This window comes from Schistocerca gregaria, chromosome 2 (genome assembly GCF_023897955.1).
Source record: "Schistocerca gregaria isolate iqSchGreg1 chromosome 2, iqSchGreg1.2, whole genome shotgun sequence".
Taxonomy (NCBI): Eukaryota; Metazoa; Arthropoda; class Insecta; order Orthoptera; family Acrididae; genus Schistocerca; species Schistocerca gregaria.
This window is the reverse complement of record NC_064921.1, coordinates 339049636-339071909: the sequence shown is the minus strand read 5'-3', so window position 1 is coordinate 339071909 and position 22274 is coordinate 339049636. Positions and strand designations below refer to the sequence as shown.

Here is a 22274-nt window from a genome sequence, read left to right as displayed (position 1 = left end):
CAAGTTAATAAATCACCGCAGCAGTAATTGTTCAAGTTATACATAACCATATCTAGTTAACTAAAAATTAATAAAGCAGTAGTTCCTCAGTTTGGCTTCAGTGTAGGATTTTACATTCATATCGTCCAAAGGATGTAGGTTGTTATCGCTGAAATATTCATGGAAATATGTCGAAAACAAAGGATTGCATAAATATCTTTCGTTGCTTGCCTACCGATTTGTAATGTCTCTGAACTGAAGCGGTTGCAGAGAGACAGTTAGTGGGGAAGAAGCTGAATGTGTGTGGGTGGCAATATATAAGTATTGGCGAAGCAGTTTTACGGAGGCATAAAGACTAAAAATGAGTGTGGAAGAAGAAGTTATGAGAATTCAAAAGACACTTAATAAAATGACTTCTGGAGATGGCACTGTGGGTTCCTGCTTTTTCTGTAAAATTCCTATCAGTAATTAATAACGTAAATAGCTAATGTATACACACGCACAATTTTTCGTTGGGCCACTGTTTTTGTTACGGACCTCCCTCAATGGGATTAGTGCTTTATTCCACTCCATATGAAAAAAATTATTGATGTTATCGTGACATCGAAAGACCTTACAGATTTCTTGTATGATAAGTATAGTTGTTTGGCGCGAATTCTGTGTTTGATAACATTGGGAGTTTTCCATAACAGTGTTACTTTATTTTTTTTAAAAAATGCTCATTGTTTTGAGGATAGCAGAAAAGAATAGGGCTGTAGACAATCGTATTGCAAAAAAATACGTTTTTTAATTACATTGCATTCAATAAACCGAACAGTTCCACGCTGTAATAGTAACTTGTCGACCAACAGGACATTTTGATTTATAGTTATTTGGAATTAAATGTGTTATGTAAACATAAAGTTCAAACAGTAGCAGTTTTCCCAAACGAATTCCTTTGCCAGAAAAGTTTGTGCGTTTTATATCACCGAAAATACAAAGCTGGTGTAGAAATATATAGCCCAGCCCAGTCATGAATAATACTCAAGATACTATAATTTAATCCAAATCTTAATAAATGCATAAGCTTAATATACGATATCAAGTCACCATTCGAGGCTCAATTGCCCATATTTGTATGAAGGACTGTACCGTTTGATAGTTCATGCTGAAGAACCTTCCTGTTTGTAGGATGGGGCCTACACAATAAATAAATAAAACTAAGTATTGGTGTTAATCTCATCAGCCTCATCTCTACCTTCTTATGATCAAATGTGTTCGTTTTGTTATTTTCCTTTAATTCTGCCTGTACACTTGATTGAGCATGCTTCTTCCCCTTGTGAGTTGTTTTCCATTTGTGTTTTTGTTCATTCTCAGTTAAAGACATAGGAACATCGACAGCTGCTTTTCCATTATGAAGTCCTCCATGCAAGGTGCGGTAGTATCTACTATTAAGCGTGAAACAATGTAAATCATATTGATATCAATAAATGATTGAATAAAAAGCACCAAAAATTGATGTTTGCCATTAGATTATAAGAGAAAACTGTTGTTCTGTCTACAACAGATTCTTAGCAAAAGTAAGTTCAGGAAATAGTATCATATCATCAAAACAACATAATTTATGTGCTTCGTAGCATGAATTGTGCGGGATACTGGGATTTAGAAATGATGAATTTGAAATTGTGATAACTTTTTATTTTGTGTTTCCAAGCTTCATGCCAATATTTAGTTAATGAAATCTGTTGGTTTCATAATCTGTCGGTATTACATAGGTACAAGGAAATTTGTTGGCTATCTTAAGAAATGACATTAGAGTGTGTGTATTTTACACATATTGTATGGTTGGAAATTGTATAAATAATTTTGTTGATTGAGCTGTTGTGTTATTGCAGTGAGAAGAACTTGCATGAGGTAATGGGAAACTGCTTTGGTTCTCTCTCTTCCTCCCTCCTCCTCTCCCCTCCCCATTTCTCACCTTTTTTTTAAAAAACTTCTGTATAATCTTCCTCGTGTCTTAAAATGAATTCATTTGGGAAATGTGAGATGCTACCAACACATTTTATTTTCTAAAGTGCAACAAGTTGCAAGTGTGTAATTTAATTCCAGGGTCAGGAGCAAGCTTTAGACTTACTAAAAGTCTTACAGAAATTGCCAGTGAACTTGGAGGTTTTGACAAAGACAAGGATTGGTATGACTGTTAATGCCCTCCGAAAGTCTAGTACAGATGAGGAAGTGATAAGTCTTTCAAAGACTTTGATAAAAAACTGGAAGAAGTTTCTTTCAGGTATGGAAATAATATATGTGCTCCCGAATTATGAAAATTTTGGGGTTTGTTCAGTACAGCATCTGTTGGTTTCCAGGATCCAGTACACCAAACAGTAAAGATTCGGGAAACAGTTCCAAAAAGACAAAAGAGAAAGATGAGAAACCTAAGGAGACTGAAAACAAGGAAAAAGAAAAGGAGAAGAAGCCTGTTCCAACGACATTCCCTCCTGTGTCTTCAAATACAACTGATGCAGTTCGCCTAAAGTGTCGGGAATTGCTCGCTGTGGCAATTAGAGGGGATGGTGGTAAGTACTTATTGGTTTACTGGATTTATTTGTTTTTGCATAAAATTTATGATTCAACTTGCAAAATAATTTCAGAAATACCTGAGGGATGTGCAACTCCGGAAGAACTGGCGGAGGAACTAGAAGAAGCAGTCTTTCACGAGTTTCGCAACACTGATATGAGATATAAAAACAGAATACGTAGCAGAGTTGCAAATCTAAAAGATGTAAAAAATCCTGGCCTCAGGATGAATTTCCTTGTGGGGGTCATATCTGCCAATAAATTAGCTGTAATGACAGCAGAGGTAAGAAATTGGATACTGTAAAAGACAGCTTTCATTGTAAAAACAAGTTTTTGCGTTGGGGCAGAGCTTTGTGAAATGTACAATTTTTGCAGTTGTCAATCACTTTTTGCCAAAACATTACGTAATGGCTGATGCTCGAAGACATTCTACTTAAATTGTCAGTTTATCCGTCTGGAATTCTTTCACCTAGTAGTAATGTTTCTGTGTCAGAATTATCATGTAGCTTTGTTTTGGTAGACATGTTTATGTTCAAAATCTACGTGTCTTTTACTATGTTGAAGTTTTTCATACCCCAAAATTGGGAATCAGCATACAATTTTCATCAGCGAACAGGAAGCACAAAATTCTCTCTCTTTCTAATAGTATATGAATGAACAAACTTATTTTTCATGAATATTTCTGGTTTGCTGTATGGAAAACTGATTGTTTATTGACATGTAGGGCACATAACTGTTAAATGTGCTATATATTTTAACTATGGACAACATGATTCCGTTAGGTATACAGGACACATTTCTGGTAGGTGTATTACTATTGTAGAACTGATACTGAGTACTCAGTAGAAATACTACCGAAGTTGTTCTTCATTTCCTTACAGTCATTGAGGGGCTACACTTTTGTAAAGGGAAATTTGTGTTGTGAGCATGCTTCTGACACTTCTTGTGTACATTTATGTATATTGACAACTTCAGAGCTTCCCTTACATCTCATTGGGACATTCACAGTTGTTACCTTTTCTTTGTAATACATATTTACCATTCAGTGTAAAAAGTTATATCTACATCTATACTCTGCAAACCATCATGAGGTGCATGGCAGAGGGTATGTCTCTATGTAACAATTATGAGGGTTTCTTTCCTTTCCGTTCATGTATAAAGCACGGGAAGGATGATTGTTTGAAATGCCTTTATGTGTGCAGTAATTATTCTAATCTTACTATCACGAAATGCATGTTTGAGTGATATGTAGGGGTGTAGTTTATTCCTAGCGTCGTCGTTTATAGCAGGTTCTTGAGACTTTATTATAGACTTTCTCGGGATACTTTATGCCGCTCTTCAAGAGTTTTGCAGTTCTGCATCTCTGTGACACTCTCCCGCAGATCAAACAAACCTGTAACCATTCGTGCTATGCTTCTCCATTTACATTCAGTATCCTGTCTTAGTCCTATATGATATGATTCCCACACACTTGGGCCATATTCTAGAACCAGTCACTCAAATAATTTTTAAGCAGTCTCCTTTGTAGATGATTGTACTTCCCACTATTGTACCAGTAAACCAAAGTTTACAGTCTGCTTTACCTTCGGTTGAGCCTATGTGATTCATTCTGGGTTGTATTAATCAAAAATTCTTAAAACAATGCACATATGTGAGAAGATATACCATATGCCCATGTCAAGGACTCTGCCTGCACTGGGTTGGTGGAGAGAGGGAGGAGTGTACTTTATTTATTTTGGAACAAGTTATTGAGGGATGGAGTATATTTATCACAGTGATACAGAACACACGCTCTGCAAACTACTCCCAAATAACTCATGTATAGTGCTCTACACATGCACTTCTACATCTACATGACTACTCTGCAATTCACATTTAAGTGCTTGGCAGAGGGTTCATCGAACCACAATCATACTATCTCTCTACCATTCCACTTCCGAACAGCGCACGGAAAAAACGAACCCCTAAACCTTTCTGTTCGAGCTCTGATTTCACTTACTTTATTTTGATGATCATTCCTACCTATGTAGGTTGGGCTCGACAAAATATTTTCGCATTCGAAAGAGAAAGTTGGTGACTGAAATTTCGTAAATAGGTCTCGCCGCGACGAAAAAGTCTTTGCTTTAATGATTTCCATCCCAACTCGCGTATCATATCTGCCACACTCTCTCCCCTATTACGTGATAATACAAAATGAGCTGCCCTTTTTTGCACACTTTCGATGTCCTCTGTCAATCCCACCTGGTAAGGATCCCTCACCGCGCAGCAATATTCTAACAGAGGACGAACGAGTGTAGTGTAAGCTGTCTCTTTAGTGGACTTGTTGCATCTTCTAAGTGTCCTGCCAAAGAAACGCAACCTTTGGCTCACCTTTCCCACAATATTATCTATGTGGTCTTTCCAACTGAAGTTGTTCGTAATTTTTACACCCAGGTACTTAGTTGAATTGACAGCCTTGAGAATTGTAGTATTTATCAAGTAATCGAATTCCAACGGATTTCTTTTGGAACTCATGTGGATCACCTCCACTTTTCGTTATTTAGTGTCAACTGCCACCTGCCACACCATATAGCAATCTTTTCTAAATCGCTTTGCAACTGATACTGCTCGTCGGATGACCTTACTAGATGGTAAATTACAGCATCATCTGCGAACAACCTAAGAGAACTCCTCAGATTGTCACTCAGGTCATTTATATAGATCAGGAACAGCAGAGGTCCCAGGACGCTTCCCTGGGGAACACCTGATATCACTCCAGTTTTACTCATTGATTTACCGTCTATTACTACAAACTGCGACCTTCCTGACAGGAAATCACTAATCCAGTCGCACAACTGAGATGATTCCCCATAGGCCCGCAGCTTGATTAGAAGTCGCTTGTGAGGAACGGTGTCAAAAGCTTTCCGGAAATCTAGAAATACAGAATCAACTTGAGATCCCCTGTCGACAGCGGCCATTACTTCGTGCGAATAAAGAGCTAGCTGCGTTGCACAAGAACAATGTTTTCTGAAACCATGCTGATTATGTATCAACAGATCGTTCCCTTCGAGGTGATTCATAATGTTTGAATACAGTATATGCTCCAAAACTCTACTGCAAACTGAAGTCAATGATATATGTCTGTAGTTCGATAGATTACTCCTACTACCCTACTTAAACACTGGTGCGACCTGCGCAATTTTCAAATCTGTAGGTAAGAATCTATCAATGAAGCGGTTGCATATGATTGCTAAGTAGGGAGCTATTGTATCAGTTAGTAATCTTAAAGGAACCTAATCGGTATACAATCTGGACCTGAAGACTTGCCCGTATCAAGCGATTTGAGTTGCTTCGCAACCCCTAAGGTATCTACTTCTAACAAACTCATGCTAGCAGCTGTTCGTGTTTCAAATTCTGGAATATTCCATTCGTCTTCCCTGGTGAAGGAATTTTGGAAAACTCATTTAATAACTCCGCTTTAGCGGCACAGTTGTCGGTAACAGTACCATCTGCACTGCGCAGCGAAGGTATTGACTGCGTCTTGCCGCTTGTGTACTTTACATACGACCAGAATTTCTTCGGATTTTCTACCAAATTAAAGATAATAACATTTCACATAGAAATCATGTTTATTGTGCACACACTAAAGTACACACAAAGCTAAGCTGCCTACATCAGCTGACAGACACCCTATTTATTACACAGAATGTTGTTACAAATTACAGTATTCTCTAAATGTGTCAGTCTGAGAACATTCCAGAGATCACAAACCTTAAATGATAAATAAGTGCAGGCTTAAGAATTCAAACCAGTAACCTGCTTGTCCACTGGAATTCAACTATATAACCTCTACACGAAAACAGTCCACACACTGTGTGGCTCCCTGATCACTACAAAACAGCAATCAACAATTTAAGAGTGGAGTACCACTATGTGAAACTTGGTGGTCTATACAACAGTTTTAGGGGGGGGGGGGGGGAGGCTAGACCTGGGGGTAAAGTGTATCTCTAATATTTTGGAAGGCGAATGGCGATTATAAGAGCCATAAGAATTTTTCATGCAGGTATTACCTTGCACACAGTTGTAGGTGCATTACTTCTTCCTTTAGAAATCTGATGATTTATGGAACTATGACATTTAGTACAGATTTGATGACATTGCATTGAGTGAGGTAGTCTGCAATATTATTGGCAAATTTCCATTTCTCATCTTGAGAAGTCACACCTAAAGGTTGGTTTCAGTTTAGTGAAATGTAACAATTGCAGGTGAAATTATTGGTTTTCTTTTGTAGAAATTGAGGTGTATGTTCCCATTTTTAGAATCGCTTATGATGGTGTACATACTATCTGACAGATTGGCAGAGACCTGGCTACTGGTACCAGTTTCTGATTCTATGAATGATCTTCGCAAATCTCAATGACCCGTTGTTGGAGTGTCATGAAACGACTTCAGTATGACTGGACATAAATGAGCTGTCATGAAGAGCTATCATTTCCATGATATTGGGTCATAATTCCATTTGTAGAATATTCCATCCTTACATGAACACCACTCATGGGTTAGACCTTGGGCCTATTTCGACTGGGCAACCGCTGCCTACAAGGCAGTAAGAGAAGTGATCTGTGATTTTGAGACATGTGATCACCATGTCACTAGTCCCTGCAGCCATTATTGCCAGGTGATGTACCCTGTTGGTTCTGCTGTTTCTTTATTCAAGCAGCTCCTCGTTTGATGAGTTGTGGGTGGGCCTCGTACATGACCTGCTGCCTCACAAAAATCCGAACCTATGACCTTCCAGACCAAAGCAGCATCGCTAACCATTCAACTGTGGAGTCTGTCAATGCTGACTGGTAATATGAATTCTTCTTTGACACCTCTAATGCCTCTGTGGTCTCCAGCAATGTTGGATCTTCCCTTTGTTCACCTGCAATGTTCATTAGTGCAGTAATTAATGGGACATCTGTGTTGTGATACTCCTCCTATGGATTGGACTTCTTAGCAACAAATAGTCCAGAGCAAATAGGGAGTATCATGACAAATACAGGTATGGTAACTGCAGGGTTGTTATAGTGAGAATCAATACTGTAACATCCAAACCCACCAAAAATAAAAACAAAGTACGCCTTTAAAATAAAATGCAAATAAAAATTATCTTGATGCCCTCATACAAGACAGTCACCACTTCTTCCAATCTGACTATGTAAGCATAGACCAGGTGTGGTTTGAATTAAATGAAATAGTATCGATGACAATTAAGAGATGTATACCAAATAAATTAATGATATCTCCTGTGGTGCACAATAAAGATCATAGCACTATTGCAAAAACAATGAAAAAAAAAAGAATGCCAAATTTAAAAGAATGCAATCCCACAAGGTAGGTGAAGTTTTACAGAAGTTCAAAGTTATCATTACCTTCAATGCATGATGCTTTTAATAGTTTCCACAATTAAAAACTGTATAGAAATCTGCCGACAGTTGTTGGCAGCCAGCAGTAGTAACCACTAGTGTGGATGATGCACAACACATGGCAGTATCGTTATTTTTGTGGGGGTACAAATTCACTTGAATGATATGCAGTAGCATAGGCAGTTATTTGCATAACTGGATACAGAGAAGGGTGTGCAGATGCCACCTGGCATGGTCACGAGGTTTACACTGGCCGTGTTATCCCAGTTAGTCTGCCACAGTACTTCGTCCCAAAGCTGCTGTTTAGCCAGCGTAAAGTCTGTGGCACTTAGACCGCCACACCCCTGCCCCTGTTGGGAGAAGTAAATGATGGTTGCCAGTTTTTGAAATGTCTGTGGGTCCAGGCAGAACCTTCTCGTCATCCTTATGACAACATCACAGTTGTGACTATTTCTCGTGACATCTGGCATGCTGTAGTACTTTTGTCTGGGTGTATGGCGGCCGCCATCTGAGTTGACAAAGTTTAATGGTTGGGTGCAAGTCTGTGCAGTAGTGGCTGACAGTTCAGTGACATCTTCAGCACTTGAGTACGCTTGGTTACATTGCTTGATGGACATGACTTCCTTTCCTGTTTTAGCTGGAGAGTCTGTCATATTGACCTGTTCCGTAACTAGGTAGAGTCATTTGCGATGTGGCTCCAAAGTATTATGTTATGAACGTAAAGAGAAGTGTCTGTTTGTTAATGCATGAGGGACATGTTGCTCACAACTTTTCCATCTCTTCCGGGAGTTTGACATGAGTCCTGATGTTTAGTGGACAGATGTTGCAGGCAAGCGAGAAATCGTTTCCCAAGCATGGGGTCCCGGGTTCAATTCCCAGCAGGGTAAGGGATTTTCACCTGCCTCGAGATGACAGGGTGTTTGTGTTGTCTTCATCATTTCATCATCATTCCTGAAAATGGCGAAATTGTACTCAGGAAAGGTTGGGAGCTGATAACTGTGAAGTTGAGCACCCCACAAGCCAAACATCATCATCATGAGGAATCACCTTTCAACCGCAGAGGCTCATTATACACAAGATCTGCCACAGATGGTTGGTAGTCCTGCAGCACACTGTGCAGTTGGAGCAGTAGTAGCAGGAATATGTCCGCCCAAGGCTCTGTGGTGTAACGTGACGGCAGCCTTAAGCAAATTGTGAAGCATTCTACCATGCTACTAAAAACTGTGTGATATTGTGTCATTCTTCATAGGTTACTGCAATACATCTGTGCCATTGTATGGAACATACCTGTCTCCCATTGGCGACCATGATCAGATGTCACCTTTTCCAGACAGCCGAAATGCTGTAAAATCATGTGACACTTTCTCTGCAGTCTGTGCTCGCAGTAGTAGAACTTAGGGCTACCTGATGAAACTGTTAGGTGGATGATGAGATCCGCAGCCATCAGTGCCAAACTTGCATTGATTGCAAAGTTTGAGATTTGTGCCTGTACATAGTTTATCACTATGCATTTGTGGCCCTGGGCATATTTATGGGTCCATGAGTGGGAACCTTTCTGCACACGAGGCCATATAAAGTGTTGTGTTACCAGTGCCCTTGAAGTGCAAATGTTAGGATGATGTACTCCATGCAGAGACTCGAATATACTGTGATGCTGCTGTTACATACAGTAATGGCTCGCCTGGGGCTTCATCACAGTAAATTGCTATGCCATCACCTGGCAGTGGCACATGCCACAACTGAAAAGCCAGTATTTTTTGCAGCATGCCCTTCAGTTCTGCAATGTTATCATGCGCAGTTCCCATTTCATTGAAATCTGTTGGCTGAAATAGGCGCCTACTCTGGACAGTGTATAAGCAGCCATATTTTGTCTCCAATTATGTTCCAAATGTTGGTCATAACTGAACAATGAACTTCAGATGATTCAGTTAAACAAGAGAACAGTTGTTTCAGAGCTGTGAAAATGTGAACATCAGTCATCAGTGTATGCGGTGAAGATGTGGTCTTTGACCATTGCAGGCACTGTGCTGCCACTCTCCGCGATAATTCTTGCATATGGCGATGACCGCCTCCCAGTAAATCCCAGAGGAACTCTTACTACTGGTACACTATTGTTACTTGTCGAATACCTGATGATGGATTGTGTAGTTGGAACTGAAGTAACTGTAGTAGCTGTGCTCTCAACTGCTCCAAATTTTCATTTGATGGTGGTGGGCAGTTGACGTTCATGCTTTGTGGATTGCAGCCATTTGTGTCTCATGGTTTTTCTGTACTCATGCTGTGTGCAAGTGAAGCTAACATTCTCATGTCGAGATCACTCCTTGTAGGGTACAAATATTCGTAGACAATATATGATAATGCAGAGTTTTATTTGCATAAATGGGTGGAGACAAACACATACTGCTACCGTCTGGCAGGGTCACCGGTTGGTTTCAGTCTGGCTTTCTTACTGCAGATAGTCTGCCACAGTACCAGTCAAATCCCTCACTGATGTTGCCGATGCCTTGGTATGAAAATGTGTGATGCGGAGACTACATTATGTGCAGCCTTTGGAAATGCTCTAGAAACCTGCAAGAAATAGGTGTCAACAATGTTTTTGCTAGAAACAGGTGTTTCATGGTCTAGGACTTTGTTTATATTGAGTAGTTACAATTTTTTTTTTTCTGTGACTTTTTGTGTCCATCAAATAATGGTACAGAAGTAAGGACCTTGTGCGTGAAAGTGTTTTGAATTATAGAACTTTTGTATCTTATTCTCATGCATATTTTCTTCTGTTTTGCTGCCAGAGATACTTATGAGATATTAGGTGGAGAGTATCAATCTAAGGATTTCCTACAGTTTTCGAAAATAGCGTGAACTGAGATCAAGATCTCACTGGATGTTGTTGTAGGCTTATTGCACAGATCATCATACAGAGGTAAAAGTTGTCATCAAGTATTGTTTGTTAATTCTCGCTCGAAGTAGAAATATGACACTCACTTTCTCTTGTCAACATTGTCTAAATATTACTGTTAAATCAAGATTGGTTCTGCCATTGTTGTTACATTGCTTGGTTCATATTTATTTCAACTGCAGTTTATGATGTGTTTGAGCTGTGCACAACTCTTCTGTGTTTGTCACAAATGAACTAAACATATTCATTTCATCTTTTACAGAAGATGTACCAAAAAGATATGCTCTTGTAGCATTTTGATAAACTTTTTGTCTCTGGTGACTTGTCACTATATTTTTTAATTTCTGTTTGAAGGTACAGCCTTGAGACAAGGCTTATTTCTAGAAAGGATGTCTAAAATATTTGTTATTTTTGGAGTTGCAGACTACTCATTAAAGACAGTTCATTGATATATGTGTACATTGACTTCTACATGACTATTGTGCAATTCACAATTAAGTGCCTGGCAGAGGGTTCATCGAACCACCTTCGACCTATTTCTCTACCATTCCACTCTCGAACAATGCATGGGAAAGTGAAATCTTAAATCTTTCCATGCGAGCTCTGATTTCTCTTGTTTTATTATGATGATCATACCTTCCTATGTAAATAGATGCCAACAAAATATTTTCACACACTGAGGACAAAGTTGCTGATTGAAAATCCATGAGAAGGTCCTGGTGCAATGAAAATGCTTTTGTTTTAATGATTGCCACCCTAATTTGCATATCATATCCATGACACACTCCTGCCTATTTGACGATAATAAAAAAAGGCTGCCATTCTTTGAACTTTTTTGGTGTTGGTCATGTGTGTCTTTTTAGTAGACCTTTTGCATTTTCTAAATTTTCTGTCAGTTAATCACAATCTTTTTTGTATCTTCCCCACAACATTATCTATGTGATGTTCCAATTTAAGTTATTTGTAATTGTAATCCCTAAGTTTTAGTCCAATTTAAAGCCTTTAATTAGTGTGTTTTATCCTGTAACCGAAATGTTGTGGATTCCTTTTAGTATTCATGTGGATGACTTCACACTTTTCATTATCTGGAGTCAATTGCTGCTTTTTGCACAATACAGATATGTTGTCTAAATTGTTTTGCCATATGTTTTGATTGTGGTAACATGGTAAAAAGACAGCAACATCTCTAATCTGCTGCTCAGATTGTCTCGTAAATTGTTAATGTATATCAGGTATAGCAGAGGGCCTATAACACTTTCTTGGGAAATTCCAGATATTACTTCTGTTTTATTCAATGACTTTCCATCGATTACTACGAACTGTTACCTTCTGAAAGGAAATCACTAGTCCAGTCACACAACTGAGACGATGCTCCATAGGCACGCAGTTTGATTAGAAGTCGCTTGTGATGAACAGTGTTTAAAGTCTTCTGTAAATCTAAAAGTTTGGAATTGATTTAACATCCGCTGTCAATAGCACTCATTAATTTGTGAGAATAAAGATCTAGTTGTGGTTCAAAAGAACAATATTTTTTGCATTTGTGTTGGCTGTTTGTCAATAAATTGTTTTCTTTGACATAACCCATAATGTTCGAACACGTTAAAAATTATTTGTCAAGAATGTTCATTTTTACCACATACGTAATGTACACATAGGTATCCCAATTGAATGTTCCTCCATTTTGGTGATCTAAAATTAATTTATGGAACTCCTCTGATAATCCAAGTGCATGCTTTTGAAGAATATGCAGAAATTCTGTGTGTAAATTTTCTCTATCTCAGTTTTCTCTGTTGCTGTACTTTGCGCTCCAGTGCAGCAATGAGTTGTTTCCTTACATTGCTGTCCAGCTTATCATGCTGTGTCATGCGAAGACATTTAGTGATGCTCATCATGCTGTATCATGTGAAGGACATAGCGATGCTCAATATTGTAATTCTTTTTTGTTTTAAATATTTTGTGGTACACAAGGCACTGAGACAATCACATTTTTTAAGAAAAAAGTATTTTCCTTCTCAGGAAAGTGAGAATGGCAAAGTGCTGCTTCTGGAGATTGTCATTAGTGCTATCTTTTCTACAAAGTATAAGTTGTTTATAAACTGGTCACTCAAAGTAATGGTATGTGCTGGAATGATCAAGGAGTATTTTGGAATTAAGTGTTGACATCTGTCAAATGTGCTGAACAATTTGAGATGTCTGTGTGCAACAAAACGAGACACAAATACCGTGAAATTGGGCAGCCTACCACTTGCGCCTGCTTCTTGAAAGAGCTGCATGTGCCCTTGCCCCATGGGGCAGATTTGAAACAGCTTGAAGTAAATAATTACATACCAGAAGTAATCTTAGATGAACTATATAAAGCCATTAGTGGTATGAAGAAAGAAAAGAAACGTGAAGATTTTGTTATTTAGTAGTAATTATTAAGAATAGAAGTAAAGTAACACAAGAGAAAAAAATCTTGCCAAATTATTTATAAGACGACTGTAAAACAAGACAGTTGTCCACAACACTGATGTCATTGTTCTGCTTCACAAAAAGGTAGACAGGAAAGATATAAAAAATACATTTATTAATCTCTTTCCTGTAATGTCAAAGATTTTCGATAAAATTATCATCAAGCACACAGAAAAAACTTCAGTCAGGTTATGGAAAAAGCAGACCTAAGAAGTGGCCATAGCACAGCTGTCGTTTGCATATCATGAACCAAATTACAGAGACAGCAGTGAGTATGAATTATCACTTGCCTCATATTCATAGAGTTTGAAACGTTTTTGACTGTTTCAAGTAAATCTAGTCTAACAGTCCTCAAGAAACAAGACCCTGATTCAGTATTTGTTAGTAACTGTATATTACACAATGTATACAACAATGAGACACTTTCCATAAGACGCCCATCAGAATAGTGAGTAATTAAAGTGTTAAAAGAGGAGTCACACAAGTAAATTATGTATAACCGAAACAGTTCTCAGCATCCCTGGAAGAAATTTTCAGCTCCATAAATTAGGAAGAAGAAGATGGAATATGTGTTCAAGGAACGTATTTGAAGCAGTTACATTTTGCAGATGGCACTGTACTCCTAGCCTCTAGATAAACTTATATAGTGAATCAAATAACTTAGCGCAAGTTTGAGCGAGTGTTCTGAAAACCAATTATAATGAGACTAAAATATTGCATAACCAATACATTGAGAAGGACATTGTGCAAATAAAAGCTGTAGAGACTGTTAAAGATGTTTTGTATTAAGGGCAGTGGACAATAGTGACTAGACAAATGTAAAAAGAAATGAACACAAGTGTAAAAATAACCTGGAGTGCTTTTAATAAACTAAAAAGGTTCTTTAAAATGTAGAATCTGAGCTGTCTGGAGTAGAAAGTTGGCAGTTAATTTATCTTACCAGTTTTCAGTCATGCCACTGAGACAATGACTTTTAATATGAAAACCATTCAAAAACCGAATGTTGTTCAGCAAGCAATGGAGAGATAAATACTGAGAATTATCAGGAGAGATAGAAAAGTAAACAAATGGATCAGGGAACAAACTTGAACGGAACCTGTAACGAGGGGAATGAATGGATGGTAGATAGACCAAGAAAATTCTTTGTGATATTCCAAGACGTAATGGTAGGGAAATAAATAACATCAGAAAATATGCAGAGGCAACAGTAATGCATATATCTGAAGATTGTAATGAATTAGGTAAGTATAGAGGAGGTCTTTATGTAACAATGAATGATGATGATATTCTTTTGTGTTTTGTGAGACACTGAGTTTTCATGTAAGTGACCAAATTGTTATATTTTTGTGATGGGCTCTAGATGTTTGACATACCAACCATTTGTATTTAAATAAGCACTTACCTGTGTGATCCCTCATTTTTATTTATTTATTTATTTTTTTTACATGAGATTGTGAATTATATTTGTATTCAGTTGAGAGGGAAACTAATTAAATTTGAAACACATTGCGGGTAAGTGCCTTTTGTAGTAATGCACAATGCCTATCATATTAATGAAAACAGGACCAGAGGTGCAACCATTAATTACAGCTTCAACTTCAAAAGTCATTTGTAACAGCTTTAAAACTTGAACCAATTAGTGCACCTCAAGCACAGCTATTCTTAAATTTTTGAAGGAAATGGCAAGTGATGAGATGAAGAGCTTAAGGAACAAGTTCTTGAAGGAGTCTATCAATGATGCCCAGCTGGCTACTGTTCAGGGAACAAAGACAGACTTGTTGAAATGTGGGAAGTGCAAGAAGAGGAATTGTACATATAACCAGGTAATCAACTCTAGTGCAATTTATTTTATTAAAAATTTACTTTTAATAAGAGTGAACAAGTAGTAAGAATTTGAATCTGAACAATTTTTCTCCTTTGGTAAGCTGCACCTACACTATGTAATCAAAAGTATCTGGACAACTGGCTGAAAATGACTTAAAAGTTTGTGGCACCCTCCATTGGTAATTTTGGAATTCAGTATGATGTTGGCCCACTCTTAGCCTTGATGACAGCTTCTTCTCTTGTAGGCATATGTACAATCATGTGCTGGAAGATTTCTTGGGGAATGGCAGCCCATTGTACATGGAGTGCTGCACTGAGGAGAGGTATTGATGTCGGTCAGTGAGGCCTGGCATGAAGTCAGCATTCCAAATCATCCCATATGTGTTCTATAGGATTCAGGTCAGGACTCTGTGCAGGCCAGTCCATTACAGGGGTGTTATTGTCGTGTAACCACTCCGCCACAAGCCGTGCATTATGAACAGGTGCTCGATCGTGTTCAAAGATGCAATCGCCATCCCCGAATTGCTCTTCAACAGTAGGAAGCAAGAAGGTACTTAAAACATCAATGTGGGCTTGTGCTGTGATAGTGCCATGCAAGACAAGGGATGCAAACCCCCTCCATGAAAAACACAACCACACCATAACACCACCACCTTCGAATTTTACTGTTGGCACTACACACATTGGCAGATGATGTTCACTGGACATTCACCATATCCACACCCTGCCATCGGCTCGCCTCATTGTGTACTGTGATTCATCACTCCACACAATGTTTTTCCACTGTTCAATCGTTCAGTGTTTATGTTCCTTACACCAACCAAGGTGTCATTTGGCATTTACTGGCGTGATGTGTGGCTTATGAGCAACCGCTTGACCGTGAAATCCAAGTTTTCTCATCTCCTGCTTAACTGTCAAAGCACTTGCAGTGGATCCTGATGCAGTTTGGAATTCCTGTGTGATGGGTAGATGTCGGTCTATTACATATTATGACCCCCTTCAACTGTCGGCGGTCTCTGTCAGTCAACAGATGAGGTTGGCCTGCGCGCTTTTGTGCTGTACGTATCACTTCACTATTGCATTGGAAACAGAGGACCTAGGGATGTTTAGGAGTGTGAAAAATCTCGCATACAAACGTATGACACAAGTGTCACCCAATCACTTAACCACGTTCGAAGTCTGTGAGTTCCGCGGAGCATCCCATTCTGCTCTGTCATGATGTCTAATGATTATTGAGGTTGCTGATATGGACTATCTGGCAGTAGGTGTCAGGACAATGCACCTAATATGAAAAACAAATGTTTTTTGGGATGTCCGGATACTTTTGATCACATAGTGTATATCAGGTTGATGATAATACATAACCATATTACAATTGTAATCTTAGCAGTCCATGTGATATAGAAATGTGGTGGAAAAGCTAAACTTTTGCTTATGAGGACCCACTGCACTGGCTTATATATGACTGTTTTGCACACAGCCCAGTGCAGTGCTGCCTGTGCCAATGTGAGGCAGCCTCTGTAGGCCACCCATGGAGGTGCGCACTGTTTAATTATGCGCACTCACTGTATAAGGTTACAGCAGCTGAGATTTGTTTTTTTAGGCACTGGTTTGTGGATGTTTGCAGGCGTGTGTGGCCCAGTTGCCCGCTTAATAAAAATAAAATTGTTTAGACCATATAATACATAGATCTAACAGGTTTCTTATTGTGTATTTTTCAGGTTCAGACAAGGAGTGCTGATGAACCTATGACAACATTTGTGATGTGTAATGAATGTGGAAACAGATGGAAATTTTGTTAAAAGATCTCTCACAGTAAAACTACTTGAAATGTTCGCATGTTAATTGCCCACGAATGTTAGAGACCTATAACTTGAAGCTAAAATGTGTGTTCATTATCCTTCAGTATGTTAATGTCTCCATTTTATTGCTTACATGATAAGACTTAAACAGTGTAAGATGATTGTACAAATTTAACTTCATTTGGGGTTGTGTGGTGCTAGATTCACATGACACGTTCATGATACTGATCAAAACTGTCCAGAATCAATATAAATTATAAACAAATATTCCACCAGTGATTGATATTCACTTTTCATCAGGTCGTACATCTGTTGCATAAATGTTTCACAGTGGTGTGTAAGCTATCGGAAGCATTCTATAAACTTATAATTGTATAAAAAAGAAATCCAAATATGATTCATGATTGCAGCATCAGGTTGCTTTTTGTTTTCACAAGTCGTCGTATAAGTAATGCAGTGGTGAGATTCCACACTCGTTTAAATGTAATCAAGAATGTGATTCTTGTAGACCAAGACACTTTAGGGTTAATGATTACTGATGACATGCAGTAAGACAGGTTTACTGTACACTTTCACATTTATTATTTGCTTTTCCCTTTTTTTGTTTTGTTTTTGATTTTTAGTGGTAACTTAATAATCTTCCATTTCACTCCTCCACCCTCCTCCCTCCCTCCCTCCCTCCCTCCCTCCCTCCCTCCCTCCCTCCCTCCCTCCCTCCCTCCCTCCCTCCCTCCCTCCCTCCCTCCCACCCTTCCTCGCTTGCTCCCTCCCTCCCCATTCAGCATTATTCTTCTTGAAAAGTGAAAGGAAAATTCTGGGAATTTATGCTTCTACTTTTCCTTTCAAACAGTTATTCTCATTTCCGTAGCTGGTATTTCTATACCAGGTAGAGCTTTGTCTATAATCTTTGTGTGTGTGTTTTGAGTGAATATTAATGTTATAAAGTCATTACATTTATTGTAGTAACAATAAATTAAGATAAATCTGTTGAAATTGGAGATCCTTGGAGGTCTTGGTGCTACAGTAGTTGTGCACCAGTTTATGGTCTTGGATACATTTTGATCAGAAATCATGCTTTTGATGTAAATACAGATGTTGCTTTTTTGTGTACTCATTGATGACAATTATGTTTTAATAAAATTTTTTACATACATTGTTTTAATCCCAAGATGAACTTGTGAGCAATGTATCAGACACACTGTATAATATTGAGAATGACATATAGTTGTGTTAGCTATTACAAATAATATTACATAGAGTGGGTTAACTGAGTTTTCAGTACCTTGTGCACTTTTGTTTGCTATCAGCTCATTGAACTCCGTATCACAGTATCTATTTCTATTCAATTTAATGCCAAGTTCTGTGACATCAGTGCTAATGTGTTAAATATAAACTTCAAGGTCTGTGCTTCAAACACTTATTTGAATTTGTTTTTGTTCAGTAACTCAGTAGAACTGTAACATAAAATAAATTCTTTACTTTGTATTTTGCTTTGACCTAATAAGAAAAGACAATGTTTTGCTGCCTTTTTGCTTGCTCCAAGAAATACTATCTTAATTGTAAATATAAAATGTCAAACTGTAATTTCAGTGTATTACATAAGCTGTAAGTGCAAGGCTCTACACTTAGCAAAATCTGGCCTGGGAAATATTTTAAGTAAGACTGATGTGAGACTGATCCGTGTTAATGAATGTCTAGAAGATGCTGGAAATGGCCGCAATTGACAGCAGTGCTTGATTTCCCAATTGAGAGACAGGTATAACAGCTCTGCTTGAATGACAGCAGGATAGCATTTCAGTGTTCTGCTGTAGCTCTTTGAGTGTGCGCAGATTATCTGAGTTGACCCTTAAATTAGTCCCACAGGTAAAAATTGCAGGGACAGATGTCAGGCGATTGAGATGACCAGAAGATTGCACTGTCTCCGCTGATTGTCCTTTCCTCACTGGACACCTTATGCACTCGTGACAAAGTTGTCAAGACAGTGTATGATGTTGCTCCATCTTGCTGAAAATACCCTTACAGTCTTTATAGACTTCTGTGAGTTGATTCAAATGTGGATTAAACACTTTCTGGGCATACTGGTCAGCATTAACAACAGTGTGGTGAAAGAATCGTATTATAATGCAGACACCAGTTGTTGCACACCAGGCAGAACTTTTGATATTAGGCAGTTGGTCTTCGAAGTACTGAAGGGATTTTCTGATGCATAATGATGTGTATTCTGGGAGTTCACATAACTTGATGATGAACCAAGCCTCATCTGGAGAAATATAAAACAGGTTCCAAAAGTTCGAATTCCACTTCACTCAGGAACCACCAACAGAACTTAACTTGCAAAAGTTCATGTGGATGCTTTAACTAATGCACAACAATAAATTTTAAGGATACAGAAGCTGGTCATTTTTGCGATGATGATCTTATTAACTCCCACGTACACAGATAAATGGCATTGACATTTTGTCGGACTTTCTTCCACCCGTGCAGTGTTTTCTGTTGTTCAAACACTTTTTCAGATAATTTCAGTTTTTATTCTCGTTGGGCCTGTTTTGTGCCACTTGCAAACTTTTTGGGAGGTTTTGCCAAAACACCCCCATCTTAAATTTCAGTGCTAACAGTTCTGCATTAATTTTCCATCAGTTGTGCTTTGCATAACAATTGGCAATGAACTCATGCTGTTTTATTGTGAGCACTAATTTTTTGTTGCATTCAGTTGGCCACTAAATACATCTGCTCCTCTCGCTCACTCAGACACAACAGCAAAATACTGAGGAGCAAGCAAGTGGGAGAAGCACATGTGTAGATGTATGACTAGCTGATTGGTACATTGAAATCGGGGTTTCCAGCATTTTGTGCAATGGGAATTTCCCCTGTTCATTAACGAGTGTCAACTATGTTTTGGTCTTGTAAATATTTTCTGAGGTGGTTTTGTTTTGCCCACCATGTGTTTGTGTGTGTGTGTGTGTGTGTGTGTGTGTGTGTGTGTGTGTGTGTGTGAGAGAGAGAGAGAGAGAGAGAGAGAGAAATGAAAGATTAAACAGAGTTTATTCAACATGGGACAACCGGGAGATCTGGGAAGCACCCAGTAATTTTTTCATCTGGGAGAAAACCAGGAAAAACCCAGGAATTTTTTAGAATTCCGGGAATTTTTTTGTGTTTTAGTTTCCAGTTGAATTTTTGTAATTTTGACTGGTAAGAAATAATATTCTAACAAAGGATATTACAGTATCCCGCTACGGCAGAATAATACTGCAGCATTCTTCTCAGGTTATCAGCTGAGTAGTGTCGCAATGTTTCAATGAGTTTCGTACCCATCATCTTCTGGCAAAGTGTCAGGATGCTGTGTTCTGCCTATCTATATAGCTGCTTGGCCATCATCCGCTACTGTAGGCCGGCCAGTCACGTTCCTCCGGAAGGGGGTACCGCATTGGTAGTGGAAGGGGGGGGGGGAGGGGTTAATCGCGGACCGACTTCGAGACACGGCGGTTTTTCAAACTCTCACTGTCACAGGTCGACCTGGCTCTTTGTACTAAGGTGTTCAGTACTGAGTTACGTTGTGCTGGATGGTGGCAGCTTCGAGCATTGAGATATAAGTCTGTGTGCATTTTCTTCCTGTAGACCGAGTGTCCCAACGTACCATCCAGATTTTTTTGATCAAAATATCCATAAAGGGAAGGCAGCCATTCTCTTCTACCTACATGGTGAATTTGATGCTGTCATGTATGCCATTGAGATAATGTAGGAACTCCTATAGTTTTTCCTTGCCATGGGGCCACACTACAAAAGTGTCGTCTACGTATCTGTAGAAAACCTTTGGTTTATGGCAGGCGGTGTTCAATTATACCTGGAGGCCAGGGGGGAACCCATGGCAACACCATCTGTTTGTTCATAGAATTTTCAGCTCAGTGCAGTGTGGAATCCCACAGTTGACAAAATATGTCAGGAACGCTCCTGTCTGCAGACAGATTGGATAGCCACCAGGTTTCGATGTTGGTCCGCACCGTGGCCTCCACCTCCCCTCCCCCCTCCCCTCCCCCCACCACTACCAACACATATAGATTTGCAGAACACAGCATCCCGACACTTCGCAAGAAGATGATGGGTATGAAACTCATTGAAATGTTGCGACAAGACGATGCCACCACTCAGCTGATTAACCGAGAAGAATTCATCAGTGTAATACACTGAGAAAGACTGCAATCGCATAAATACTACAGCAATAATACATGAACAAGAGAAAAATGATGAAAATAAAACTTAAGTTGCAAAGAAAATGTTCCATATACAGCAACAAAACACAGTGCTCATACAAGCATTTGCCAACAGCAAAATGTGTCAAAGGCTTTAGGAAGAGTATGCAATGCTTCATAACAACAAATTGCCTCTGATGAGCGTCACATCACAAATGTTTACGTTAGATTCATTTGAGCAGTTGTGAGTGGGCTCATGCGCATGCGCAGTTGAGTTGCACATGTGTAGTACCTTCTCTCGCTTCTGGCTACAAAAGTGTGGCAGCAAGGTTGTGATATACTTACGGTAGCAGAGCCAGGATGGGGAAGGTGTAGGCACATTTATTTGGTCCAAGCCTTGTTGACACAAATCTATTATTTATCAATAATTGGTTATACATCCAAGTTAATACAATTAACAGATTAAAAGGAAATTTTAACAATATTTAAAAAAAAAATTTATCTAGAAGAACATGCAGCCCCACTCTGAAACACTACATAATGGTACTATTAGTAAAAGGTATATTATATTGTACAATACTGCAACATGTACAAATATTAACAATTACACCAGAAAAATATTGAACTTGTGGTTTGTACTACATGTAAATCAAACCTTAAAAAGTCCAATTTGGCAAGAGTGCAATAAATTCCCTACAGCCTGCAAAAAATAAAATAAAAATTATTTCACTTCAGCTTACGTAAACCCTACACAAATGTCAATGATGCCATGTGACATCAGTTCTCCTTTTGTGACAGATACACAAAATTTCTAAATTATTGTACATCAGTTAAGTAAGCTACAAGGCAGAAATAACATTAACGATTGGTGACATGAGTAAACACTGTCAAGTTTTCAATTTCACGAAGGTTGTGTTATCTAGCAAATTTTCATTTAAATACCCCCCCCCCCCCCCCCCCCAACCCCCAACTGGTTCCGAAATCAATTCAATCAGTCTCTAGAAGAAACACAACTTAATACACAAATATGGCAATCTCAAAAAATAGATCGGTTTATCCCAAGCAACATTAGTAGAATTAGGAAATTTGAAATTTAAACGCACCAATTTTAACAAAGTCCAATGTAATAATAATTTGGACAGAACTTTCATAAAAGATACCGTGCCATACACTATGAAACACTATTCACAGTAGACAC

At 38.6% G+C, this 22274-nt stretch overlaps 1 protein-coding gene across 2 annotated transcripts; it reads left to right on the top strand.

Annotated features, from left to right (window-relative positions):
• Nucleotides 1–212: 212 nt before the first annotated feature.
• Nucleotides 213–18374, top strand: LOC126337001 (transcription elongation factor S-II). 2 transcript variants are annotated; one of them, XM_050001243.1, is made up of 6 exons: nt 213–409; nt 2068–2245; nt 2322–2531; nt 2607–2815; nt 14940–15086; nt 16809–18374. In XM_050001243.1, the coding sequence occupies exons 1-6, from the start codon at nt 341–343 to the stop codon at nt 16887–16889; spliced, it is 894 nt and encodes a 297-aa protein (XP_049857200.1). In that variant the 5' UTR covers nt 213–340; the 3' UTR covers nt 16890–18374. The 2 variants fall into 2 exon arrangements, with proteins under 2 accessions (XP_049857200.1, XP_049857201.1); XM_050001244.1 differs by lacking the exon at nt 213–409 and adding an exon at nt 463–1391.
• The last annotated feature ends 3900 nt before the right edge of the window (nt 18375–22274 follow it).

Excerpts from the sequence above, each read along its gene's own strand:
- LOC126337001 (XM_050001243.1), top strand. The coding sequence starts at position 341 with ATGAGTGTGGAAGAAGAAGTTATGAGAATTCAAAAGACACTTAATAAA. Across the intron at positions 410-2,067 it reads TGACTTCTGGAGATGGCACT|GGTCAGGAGCAAGCTTTAGA; the intron begins GTGGGTTCCTGC and ends ATTTAATTCCAG. Across the intron at positions 15,087-16,808 it reads GGAATTGTACATATAACCAG|GTTCAGACAAGGAGTGCTGA; the intron begins GTAATCAACTCT and ends TGTATTTTTCAG.